This window comes from Mixophyes fleayi, chromosome 2 (genome assembly GCF_038048845.1).
Source record: "Mixophyes fleayi isolate aMixFle1 chromosome 2, aMixFle1.hap1, whole genome shotgun sequence".
Classification (NCBI taxonomy): Eukaryota; Metazoa; Chordata; class Amphibia; order Anura; family Limnodynastidae; genus Mixophyes; species Mixophyes fleayi.
Genome location: NC_134403.1, coordinates 157,452,356 through 157,465,940, shown reverse-complemented (window position 1 = coordinate 157,465,940; position 13,585 = coordinate 157,452,356). Strand labels below are relative to the sequence as shown.

Here is a 13,585-nt window from a genome sequence, read left to right as displayed (position 1 = left end):
GAGAGAGATCCACGGGTCGTGAAGTCTGGACAGCCAGGTGACTATAATTCCTTAAGCTAGTGGGGTAAGGGACGGATTATGTGGTAAATCTGCCTGGCATTTATTTACTGTGTGTACATAATATTCTAGTGTTGTTTGTATGACAATAAATATACTGTTGTATTTTTATAACTACATTTTGCCTGAGTGACCATACGAATCCTAGATGGTACTGCGTAGACTTCCCTGGCATAGGAAGGCACCTGTGGGTGGCCAGCCAGCGTGAAGTGGGTAGCATTGGGCCAGATACTCCCGGTATCTTCACACTCACTGATGGCACTTTGACAAGACATGGTGAGTTTGTGACTATTGGGCTCTGTATGCCTTCATGTATACTTTAATGCTGTATTAATATCTTATTATTACTTACGGACATACTACTGTGCCTTAATACTAGTGGGCCATGCCAATTAGTGACATAAACTACCTTTTAGCATTTTGATGTTCATTTAGTTTCTTTCTTACTGCATATATGTAAAGTGCTCCCTTTTTATACCACCCCCCTTTATAACGCCATACTCGCATATCACAAGGTTTGATCATCACACAAAAGTGCATTAAAATGTGTTCATTCCATTACATAATTTCCTTCATAACATCACCTGCATCAAGGTGAGGATGATGGTGATGACTGGTATATCTTGATGTGGCCACATACTTACATTGTATTTTGAGTTAGAGATATGTGCAACTCGGATTACACATGTACAGCCTTACTTTTATGTGTACATTCATCCATGGGAAAATCTAGCCTTAAACTCCTCATTTTTGTTAATGAGTCTTTGCAAATCCTCAACATTCTAATTAGCTAGCTCAGACTTATCTGAACAGAAATCATCTTGCTTGTGATCGTATACACACCCACACTTTGTTCAGTAAAATTCAACGTTGGTGCAATTTTTCGGAGTGGAAATGGCTGTGTGCCCCTCTACACCTCAATTAATAACCCTAAAGATATGTCCTCACCACCTGTCTATGCTCATTAATTCATTACGCTCATTTCCGTTTAATAATCTCGCTCCACTGAATTAAATGCTCCAAATATTGGTGTGACTGTTATGTGACATCCAGTATGTTCAGATTTCAGTAAATCCAGTGCTTGTGTGTGTCCTGTGGACATATTTACCATAGAGACTATTGGTCTCTTTGCGAACAGCCGTTTGAGCTGCAATTACTGTGAGGTGTATTTAGTTAAAAGCTGTGCATATTTTTTAACAAGTATGTTTGAACCTATAGTGGAAAGGGAGGATAGACAGCCACTATTAGCAACACCCTACAGGCACTGTCCTTCTCATTAAATTGCATCTCCTCCTGTCACATGTTCATCTTGATCCCAAGTATGGTGAATGTTCTCTGTAGTATGTATTTGCTGTGTGTGTCTATTCTGAGTTTATTTATATACGCTGTGTGGCTATACTGGGGCTTGTGTTGAGTTAGATGCATTTGCTTCCCCAAACATACGCAGGAAGAAAGGAAAAGCGCATTTACATGCATATGTTTAGTCATACGCATGCCAGCTGTAAAATAGTAACATTTGCACTAGACATACATCAGGTATACAAGTGTGTATGCCTACAGACCACAGAAGTGTACAGATAGCATAGCGACGTTGCTTGACAGAGTTAGTGGTAAATGCTAATGTTGTGTTACTGTATTTGTACACTATGATGATGTCATGAAATGTCATTTACACAAGACAGAATAGATTCATGACCGTTTTTACTAATTGTGAAAGTCGCAAAATGTTATTAAATGCAAACACATGCAAAATAGAAATACAAATCAAATTACACTCAAATTAAATCATTGCATTAAATAAAAATTAAGTTAATTTAAATAAAATTTGTTTTTTAATGCTTTAGAAACTAAATGGGAATTTTTACCGTAGTAGATTGGAAATGTCAATTAATGACTGCAACGTCAATAGCTGCGACCCTAATACATAGTAACATACATAGTAACATAGTTGATGAGGTTGAAAAAAGACACCAGTCCATCAAGTTCAACCTATTTTGGAATGATGATTTACTTACTATCAGGTGGAGGGTTCAAGCTACAATCAGCCAATAAAGAGTAGCTAGATAGTACTGCTGATAGCCATCATCGTCATTGTGTATGGTTGCTCAAGCCTTTCACTGGCTCCTAAAAGGCATATCTGTGGATGCATCTACTTGATTCTACTAGAATCGCAATTACATGAACATTTCCTTACTATACTTGGCTTACAGTTGCTTGTCCTTTCCCCATTATGTTTTGCCCCTCTAGATGTAAGGAGTTGTAAGTGTAACATGCACTAAAATCTGGATATGGACATATGAGTACATTTTTTGGTATGCATGTGCAGAAATACGTCTAATGCTACAGGAACCCCATTGAGTTTATGTATAAGTTACTTGTGGAAATCTTAAAGTAAATGCTGTCTGTACATTCTTAGTTTGTGTAAGTGATGTGTCACACTTGTGTAAGTGCAGACATACACAGAAATAACGATAACCTTTTTCACACTAGTAATCAGATAGACATGAAAAATAACAATAACAATGATAATAACATAGACCCAACAGGGAAATACATACATTTAGTAACAGTTGCAAGTACATATATGAACATCCATACAGCATAGAGCACTTTCCAGCACCAATAAATATATTCAGGTGTGTGTTTAATTTCTCCTTAAAGAAATACATGGCGGTCATTCTGGTAATTTTTCCAGATAGAAGGCATCACATTAGTGGATGTTAGTGTCACCCACTTTATCCCCTTCTTTCAATTCCTTTTATTCATTCACTCATTCATTTGTTGTACGCCTATTAGGAGCCCAGCATGTCAAGTACCACTCATAGTCTTACACACATTCCTAGCTGAAAATAAAATTCCTAAATAGACATGGTAAGGCCTAGTCAGGCTAAGTTCATGGCTTTGTAGATCCCTTCCTTTGATCACTGTGTGCACCTAATAGTGTAGCCTTCCATGGATTGGACACCAACAAGGATAAATAAAAAGTATGATTTGTGTAATGGTAACATTAGTGTATTCTGGTACATAAACCGATTTCTAGACTGCAATTCAAGAAACTTTTTTTAAATTCATTTTTAGCGCAGCATTAAATGTTGATGCTTTCTTTATGTTTCTTAGGTTTCTCCTCCAGGTTGCTGCTGTTGCTGAGAACTGCATACTCACTGTGTATCCTTATTTAGCATATCACTGCACAGATCAAGTCATCTTAAGAAGTGGTAATTCATTTAACTTTTTTTAATTATCAATTGGATATGATTTGCAGCTCTATGTTTATTTTGTACATGTCTTTAATATGTTATTCGCTGTGTATTCTTGTTTAAGGGGTGCAGAATGTAGTAAGGTACCCCACTTGCTGTTGCCCTCCCCTTCAGCTCTGACTATGGTGTGGGTGTGACATCCGCAGCCAGAGAGTCCCCATCATAATTATGTGGTTAACACAAATAGAGTGGAGTGGACACTAGTGTTGATGCAGTGCAAGCTGTTAAAAGAAATATTGGACGTCAGACCATCTCATGATAAGCACACATTTTATTTCAAATGCCTTCTCCTCCAGCACATAAGCATAACTATTGCAATAACACTCCATTCCACTAACACCAACTCTTCTAGCACACACTTAGCAGATGTTAAACATATTTGGCAATGCACATACCCGGTGTTTCTGGGTTCCACAGCATATGGTCGTAGCTTTTCATACGGACAGGCACACCGTTGGTATGTGTCTTACATTCCTCCACTTAGACTACCCCGATATACATGGACTCTCCTCCATACGTGCACACCATCTCCTACACCAGGGACCCTCTTCCATAACTTGTAGCCACGCTGCTTTAATGCAGCGACTCCCCCTCATTGTATGGTAGCACTTTTCATCTGTACAGACCATAATACCACATGTCCAGGGATCTTCCTTCATAACCATGCTGATGCTGGCAACTGCATTTGGGAGTTTACATCTGAGTACACTCTTTCTTGGAGTATTTCCCTTACTGCATGTGACTCTTCCACCATGCACACACTCCTCTGCTCTCAGGAGTCACTATTTTTAACATGGGGTACCTACCCCTTTGTGGTGCTGTTCTCCCAGGGTGCCCCTAAAGGTGGCAATCACTAGCTGGCTCTGCTTCACTGCAGCAATTCCCCTATTTATCTGTGGGATCTTTCTTTCTATGTCTTAGTTTCTCAAGGGACTCTAGTTATTGGGGCTCTTGACTCCCTTTCTGCATACAATGTTCTCCCATGGCAGCAGCCACGCACTCACCCCTCTCTGGTGGCTTCTCCTTGGAAGCTCTACCACCTAAACCGGCGGTTCCCAAACTGTGCGCCGCGGCTCCCAGGGGTGCCGCGGCGCTGTCACTGGGGTGCCGCGGGCCAGACATAAAAAAAAACAAAATACAGAAACTTACCAATCCGTCGGGCGCCGGGACCCAGCAGCCTCCTCTCTCCTGCAGCTGTCACTGAATATCGACGTCAGTAACAAGCTGCAGGAGAGAGGAGGCTGCTGGGTCCCGGCGCCCGACGGATTGGTAAGTTTCTGTGTTTTTTTTTTTTATGGCTGGCGTCTGGCGCGGGGCAGAGTGAGAGGGATTGGGCAGAGGAAGGGGACAGCGGGACAGAGGTTGGTGACAGAGGATGGTGACAGCGGGACAGAGGAGGAGAGCAGAGGATGGTGACAGTGGGACAGAGGTTGGTGACAGCGGGACAGAGGAGGAGAGCAGAGGAGGGTGACAGCGGGACAGAGGAGGGGGACAGAGGATGGTGACAGCGGGACAGAGGAGGAGAGCAGAGGATGGTGACAGTGGGACAGAGGTTGGTGACAGCGGGACAGAGGAGGGTGACAGCGGGACAGAGGAGGAGAGCAGAGGATGGTGACAGTGGGACAGAGGTTGGTGACAGAGGATGGTGACAGCGGGACAGAGGAGGAGAGCAGAGGATGGTGACAGTGGGACAGAGGATGGTGACAGAGGATGGTGACAGCGGGACACAGGAGGAGAGCAGAGGATGGTGACAGCGGAACAGAGGTTGGTGACAGAGGATGGTGACAGCGGGACAGAGGAGGAGAGCAGAGGATGGTGACAGTGGGACAGATGAGGGGGACAGGATGGTGACAGCGGGACAGAGGAGGGGGACAGAGGATGGTGACAGCAGGACAGAGGAGGAGAGCAGAGGATGGTGACAGCAGGGCAGAGGAGGGGGACAGAGAGCAGAGGATGGTGACAGCAGGGCAGAGGGGGGGGGCAGAGGATGGGGACAGCGGGGCAGAGGAGGGGCACAGTGGGGCAGAGGAGGGGCACAGTGGGGCAGAGGAGGGGCACAGCGGGGCAGAGGAGGGGGACACAGCGTGAGAGGGCAGAGGAGAGGACAGCGTGTGAGAGGGCAGAGGAGGGGGACATTGTAAGAGAGGGCAGAGGAGGGGGGACAGCGTGACAGAGCAGAGGAGGGGGGGCAGCGTGACAGGGGGCAGTGTGAGAGAGGGCAGTGTGTCTGGATGCAGAGGAGGCAGTGTGTCTGGATGCAGAGGGGGCAAAGTGTCTGGATGCAGAGGGGGCATTTTTGCATACAACTAAATAAGTATTTCTGTCCTGACCTAAATACTTATTACAATTTTTTGACCCAACTACTTCTAAAACAGGACTGCTCAATAATTATTTTGGAGGGGTGCCTTGAAAAAATTTGGAGACTCTAAGGGTGCCTCGAACTGCAAAAGTTTGGGAACCACTGACCTAAACATTAATTCTGCTCCTAGTGGACCTCTTCTGGGTTACCTCTCACTCTGCACATCTCAGAGGTTATTAATTTGTTGTAGCCTCGTGGTTGGAAACACACACAACCCCATCTCTCATATTAGATTTTTACTACTAATTGGGGCTTCTCCACTACTTATTAAATGTAAATCATACCTCGTGGCTGCTCGCACATGTGCTGTAAAGCTTTGTCTGGGGCATCACTGTACATGAATGTACCTGGGCATGCTCAGTAGAAGCCCCTCACCTTGAGAGCAGAGCAGGGGTCTTGAGGGGGAGCAGTTGACTCGGAGGGAAATGGTCGACCTTGGATTGCATTGCATTCCCAGGACTCCTTACATCCAGGACCCATAGCAGCTGTATCCCCTGCAGTGCCTGTTCAGACACTGAGATATGACCTAAATGTTTGGAGCACATATGGAATTTAAAATAAAATTACACTTCCTCTTTAATTGAACAAGTATTGTTGGTAGCATGATATATCTACATAGTTCTCAGTCATTGAGGTGTACTACTTCTGAATTTTAGAGCAGAGATGCTGAAAATGGCAGCATATTGCTGCTCAAATTGAAGCAACAAAAATTTATTGCAATTTTTTAAATTTTGATTGATAAAATCGAGCTAAATTACACCATGTTCAAGCTGGTTCGGCCATGTTTGAACCAAATTTACTTTCTTTGTGTCTGTTCACACGTGATCACGCCAGTTCACACATGTGCAAATCGTCTTGAATACAGTCAAGCTTAAATTGATAAATTTAATTTTTTCTTTAAAATGGGTAACATCGAATGTGAACAGTATTCTTCACAGAATTAATCAAAAAATGTTCAAATAACTTTTTTTTATTTAAAAATATTATTTAAATACTTTTTAAAACTAAAAATATAAAAAAATGGGCAATTTTAAAGAATTAATGTAAACTCTGAACCTAAAATGATAAACGCAAATGACAAACCTCAAAAGGTGAGAATCAGACATGATTGCTGAATGTGAACTGCAAACATCAAGATCGAACTGCGAATACGAGCAGCAAAATTTAGACCAATATTCAAGTCAATGCCTATTGATGATTGTACCATGAACATGCTTGTGACCATCAAACTGGTGAAATTTCATGAAATCTCAAATTTTCAAGCATATGTATTTGAGAGTTTGTGGAGAAGGTTATGCAATATTACGCTATGCAGATTGTTTCAGTTCTCTAGCTACAGAAATATGCTTTACAAACATGTCTGGCTAGCCTAGAAGTCACTATCTGTGTGGAGTTTGTATGTCGTTTGATTTCATCCCACAGTCCAAAAACATACTGGTAGGTTCATTGGCTGCTGCCAAAATGGAACCTAGTGTGTGTTTGTGGTACAGAATTTAAGTGGGGCACCAGGAAATGTCACACATAGGGAAATACCATTGGCCGCGTTACTGCCGAAATTAACGCGGCCTGCGCACTATTGCCGTTACTACCTGCTATTACCATTAGTACGATAGTTTTTAACGCTGATATTTGCTCGCAGCCCAGGGAGCAGAAATCCAGGTTAAAATTACCGTATTGACGGTAATAGAGCGCAGGTCGCTTTACTTTCGGCAGTAACGCGGCCAATTCAATTCCCCTCATGTAATTTAAAAACTTGCAATGGCTATTGTACAGTGCAAGGTGCAGATGCGGTTGATTGCCTATACAGTGAAGCTGTTAAAGTTAGATCAAGCTGTTTCTGTGAATTGACTCCAAGATGTTCTGATTTGGGAGAATATGGTGGCTGAATATATTTCATGTTACACCATATGTCTGGGTATACATTTGTAAAATAGGGGCTCTATTAGTGTTTTGTATGTCTCCTCTCCCACATGATAAATTGGTAGTGATTTATCTATTTCCCATGTGTGCAATATTTAGGCCATAATGGAAATAATGGAAACAATTGCAGCTCTGGGGAAGCCGTGCTACGACCTTGTTACATACCCGAAACACCTTCTCTGAGTACATCCTCCAGTTCTCTTGGTGCTGGTGGTATTACAAGCTCCACATATGACGAATCTGTCTCAGGTGGGTAACATCTTGCGTATTTATATAAGTTGCAGTATTGAAAATGACTCTGTTAGCACGCACTGGCAATTTGTTGTCTCAATTTGTTTAACTTGTTTTTAAATCTCTCTAATAAATCACCTGTGTGCTATAGGACTAAAACATCAAAAAGGTTGAATAGCTGAGATGGAATTTCTAAATAACTACCTATCGTAAGGTGCATAGACATGCTTTATTGGGAAGCCGTTCAGTTTATACCCGTGAAGTTTTGTAGTGTACTTGTGTTTATTTTAGGGCCGAGTACTCATTTGGGAAAGCACTTTTATTTTCCAATTTGCTTTATAGTTTTTTCTGTTATTTCCAAATGTATCGCACAGAGCGATCCTAAAGATAAAGTGTAGCTGTCAACGTTTTACAGCGTCTTCACGGGTTCCAAGAGAAAATAAGTCATCCAAGAGAATCTCCAACAGGCCGATAATGATCTTATAATTAGCATTATTAAAACAAAAATCCACCCATGTTGCATAATCATATTCTCATTTAGGAGTGTATTTATTTCACATTTATGTAATATAAATAGAATTTCCTTCTGTAGAAACCAGTGTCCTGTTAAACAGAGTAATAAAGGTTTATCTACAGTGTAAACACTGCAGCATTGTTATGCATTTTAGTATATTGTAACACAAATGTACTTATTTTGTATTTCCAAAGACAACTAAAATAAGCAGTCTATATACAATTTATTATAAATGGAAGAATTAGCATATTATTGAGAAAAAAAATAAAATGTAATATTGAGAACCAACATGGAGTGGTCGGCATTTATTAAAAATGGTGCACAGGAAAAATGTGCTGGAGGTTATAGCAACTGATCAAACATTTACTTTCGTTTTTTGCATTCCTGGGAACCAGTATTCAGAAATGCTTCCTGATAGTATTTATTAAGAAAGTGCAATGGGTATATTTACTAAACTGTGGGTTTGAAAAAGTGGAGATGTTGCCTATAGCAACCAATCAGATTCTAGCTGTCATTTTGTAGAATGTACTAAATAAATTATAACTAGAATCTGGTTGCTATAGGCAACATCTCCACTTTTTCAAACCTGCTGTTTAGTAAATCTAGCCCCAAATGTTCAGTACCACACAGCAAACAAACAGCAAATAAATTTGATCAATCTAGTGCAAATGTGAAATGTCTGATTTGTTTTTGGTGTAATGCTCGCAAGGAGCATATCAACTTTCCATATTTACATTAAAATGTGTATGGGTGTGGGATTTGTATTCTGGGAAACAGTCACTGTGTGGAGCACTGGTAAACATGTAAATGAGGAAAATAATGCTGTGTGCAGTGTGAGATATAACAGAGGGACATTTAAATAATAAGATATTATTTTAGTAATACCCCCTATTAGGAAAAACCTAAGTCCCAATGCATAGATCTCATAACTAGCTAATTAACAATAGATCCCATACTTGTAGGAGAGAACCATCACAATTTCAAAAAAAGACAAAAATATCAGTTGAGCCGTTTTATTGCTTAATAAAGGATTAGTAATTAGGAAAATTGCTAACATGATGAAGATGACCATTATATAGGAGTTATCCGGCACTACACAGCAAGCAGGGAAGATGGCTCTTAGGACTTTCTATTGTTTTAATTGTGGATTCACCTCAAATAGCTGTAATACATAGGAAGTCTGTGTTCCCAGGCATGTTTGCATTAATTACCTTTATTCCATTATATTCAGGGAATTCAGTGCACCTAATCAATGAACTTCTAATCTATCCCTTCTCATTACTTATATACGCAAGTTAGTAGCATCCCTCATGGAATTTATCAGAGGAATCTGGGGTTAATGTACAAATGAGGGTATTCCCCGTAATCAGTGCGATACAATCTATTTCTTTTCTCTCAGTCTAATTCTACTTGATTCAGTTGAAGTTCCTTCTATCAGCACAATTATTAGAGACTATTGTCAATAATATTACTATATTGTCCAACATCAATTAACATTAAGAACATCATTATTAAAATATATCAATATGACAAGTTTCAACATTAGACAGGTTCTAAGCTCAAGACAAATTGGGTAGGGAGAAGATACAGAGGGTATCTTTAGTGGTTCACTGAACTCAGAAACTCAAAATCCACATTGGACAGAAGATCTAAAATACTAATTAAAGAAACCAAGACATATTGGAATAGGAGGTATGCTGGATGCACGCTCAATCCAGCCAATACTATACTATTATTAGACATGATTATCTAATCCTATTAATGAGGAGTTATTATTAATAGAGAATTTATCTCCTCCTATCTACTTCCAGATTAGTTCAATAAGGGATTAAGTAGGACTCCAATGTAACGGAGATAGCTAGTGGGCTTCACCTCACGCTCATTTAACAGACACCTCACGCTCATTTAACAGAGGTCACCATTAGTGAAAGCTATACACAAGCACAGGATATATACCGGACAGCCTCTGTTATATTATCATATATATCAGTGATATATATGATAATATACTCAACCACAGGATTCACAGGAACTGGTTGAGTAACCAAGTTTCATACTAACCCTATTTTTGTGGGCACTTTCAGAAACAACCTAGGGAAAGAATTATAGGAGTGTTGCAGCAGTGCATTCAGTGTTTTTTAATACACACCAACTCACATTAATTTACAAGCACCTGTATATTTCACTAATCTTATTAACATTTTAATAGAAATAATAAAAGTTACATTTTAATTCATATTGATGTTCAATCAATTACCTTTATTCCATTATGTTCAGGGAATTCAGTGCACCTAATCAATGAACTTCTAGTCTATCCCTTCTCATTACATGTTTGCATTAATTCCAGGCAGCATCTGTCCAATCAGGATGAGCAGTATGTCATGTCTGTTTTTGTCAAAATGTATAATTCCCTTAACTTTCCTTCAACATCACCTGATGCTGGCCTGAGTCAAGCAATACAGTAATAATAAAACCCAAACATTACAGTCAGAGGCAAAGAAAATGAAAGAACACTACTACACAGGGAAGCTCTTTCTCTTGTCCCTACCTCTGGATGACTATGGCGATGGTATTACAAGGAAGATGGAGACTGTAGAATGTCCCTAACACTGGCTGCATACATCACCTGGGCCTTCTATTAAGTGTTATTGCTTTATAACCTTAGGAATAATTGAGTGAAGGGTAGGGGGGGGGAGTCTGAAGACAAAACAGAGATAAATTCTCATAGCAGGTTTTCCTCTATTTATCAAATAAACAACAATAATTGCTAACACTTACTATAGTATGCTATATATTATATTATACCACATATGCATTATATATCATCAGAAATGCAGTTTGTTTTAGGTATTGATTTCGTTATAACATTGGGAAATACTTACTGGAGAAAAGGAATTACAGCGTTTAGTACAGTACAAACCAATCAACACCACAGGGTTATCTAAGTATATTGTCCGTATCTGGAATACACCTAAAGACTGTTTTGTACTAGTACGGGATTCATCTACTGTGTACATATGTATTCCAAAGCTAGCCTGGAAAGAACAAAACAAGCATATATAGAGAACAATTTATTTGGTAATTTGTGCAAAGTGAAATATTCAATCACTGAGTGCGTAATGAAAACAAAACCGTAAAATAAACTTTGCTGTTGTTGTTTCATCCATTGCTTTAGTCAACTGTGAAAGCTGCACATAACACCCGGGAAGCTGCTTTTTAGTTAGATTAATGCCATTAATAACACTATCTCAGAAAACAGAGCACTTACTCTTCGGTAAATATTATATTACAATGGATTACAGTGCAGTTGGGAAATTGAAGGATGATTGTAAATAATTTGTGTTGAAATGTTTCGCCGTTGAGATTATAATTGTGCTCATTTAGAATGTTCCAACGTATATTTCAGAAGACTGTAATGTGCTGGATAATGAAAGAACACAAAGTGGAGGCGAGGAGATTCAGTATCAAAGAACAAAGGACAAATTGGAGCTATCATTTTATCCCGAAGAAGATACAGAAGAATGGATATTTTTTCAGAAAGTTCTAGCCACAGTTCAAATGTGGTTCAGTCTGTTTGGATGGGCCAGTGGGTGTAATCCCATTACAATTCCTCATTCTCTATGGAGGTAGTACAGAATACCTACACACAACTACAAATTAAACAGCTATGTGAACTGACAACATATAGCTAAACATATTACATTAACATAGTTTTACCGGCAGTGGTCGAAGTGGGTGGTATAGCATACTGCCACTTCTCCTACTTCCTTTATAGTAAAACTATCAAATTCCATTCACTTCCATTCCCATTACATTTTTCATACCACCACTTCTAAATTTCCACTTCATAATTTGCCTTCTTACACATTAGCGTGTAGTGAGCCATCTTCTGGGCTGGTATAAATATTCCTGAATATTTATTAAGAACCTGCTAATTACTTGCAGGGCAGAGCTTACTGAGAAACTTTTTGTCACCTCTTTAAGCTGTAGCAAGCTTGCAAGCTTTCATCACATTGGTTCTGAATGAGATTATAGTCGCATGATCTTCAGCCCACACCAGTGACTTATATATACCGTATAATGCTCAAGGCATTGTAACTGGACATTCTGAAAGGATAGGCGTGGGCACAGGTTTATAACTATTTTCTTGAGAAATGTATGTGTATTAATTACTAAGTCACAATTAAGCTTTTACTCAGGCTTTATTATAACTGTTAGATTTTTCCCAACTACACAACAGGTACATTTATGGCACACTACAGGAAATTGTTTCCCTCCGTGAACTGTCTTAGGACTGTTTATTACTGTATATAATTATCACATTGATACTTCTCCAAAAAGAAAATCATATTTTTTGTATAACTTTTATACAGTCTCTGCAACACTGGTGGTGGTCAAATTTCCGGCAGAAGAAATACCAATACTTATCCTACTGACATGAAAATGCCGACGTTTCCACTTGCCCGACACTCAGAAAATTCTGACAGTGTGTTTGCTGACAGTGACAATGCCAACAATCACAATGCCGACATTAAATGAGCAATGCCTGCTTACGGTTTTGTGCCAGCGGGTCCAGCGAATGTAAAGCCACCGGACCCGCAGGCATTGCTCACTTTATGTCGGCATTGTCACTTTTGGCATTCACACTGTCGGCATGTTCTGAGTGTCGGGCAAATGTAAATGTTGGCATTTACCTGGTTGGCATTTTCATGTTGCTAGGATAATTGTCTGTATTTCTTTTGTCGTGATTTTGTACCCAGCCCCTGCAAAACTGAGGTTTTCAGGATTAACCACTAAATTCTAATTTATGATCACTGCATCAGAGCAGATATCATAGATATCTGTTGCTTTGCATTTCTCTTAGTTTTTCTGAGCAGTCCACATAACAGTGTATGGGGAGTGCTCAGTAATGCTATTTATTAATGAACGAAATTAAGTTTTCAATCATAAAATAATAGAAAACTTTCACTGAAGACAGCTCTGCTCTAAAGCATGTGCACAGGGATTCAATCAAGCCGGAAACACATCGCAAATAGGACCGCAAGAGAAGAAGAAGTGTAAACTAAGTGATACACTTCACAGGAACAGACATTTTTTGGAACGGCTGTTCCTGTGTTGATTTTTTAATAAATATGAGAAATCTTTCATGTGATGAGGATTGAAAAGTATCTTTCACAATATGCGGCGCTACTAAAATAGGGGCCTTAGGGCTAGGTTTACTAAGCTGTGGGTTTGAAAAAGTGGGGA

At 39.7% G+C, this 13,585-nt stretch overlaps 1 protein-coding gene across 1 annotated transcript in view; it reads left to right on the top strand.

The window, feature by feature from the left end:
* Positions 1 to 13,585, top strand: part of CFAP47 (cilia and flagella associated protein 47) — a 402,255-nt gene that overhangs the window by 111,615 nt on the left and 277,055 nt on the right. Inside the window, exons 27-29 of the mRNA XM_075200313.1 lie at positions 3,175 to 3,272; positions 7,693 to 7,842; positions 11,745 to 11,964. Of these exons, the coding sequence (XP_075056414.1) occupies positions 3,175 to 3,272; positions 7,693 to 7,842; positions 11,745 to 11,964 (468 nt within the window). The remainder of the gene's footprint in view (positions 1 to 3,174; positions 3,273 to 7,692; positions 7,843 to 11,744; positions 11,965 to 13,585) is intronic.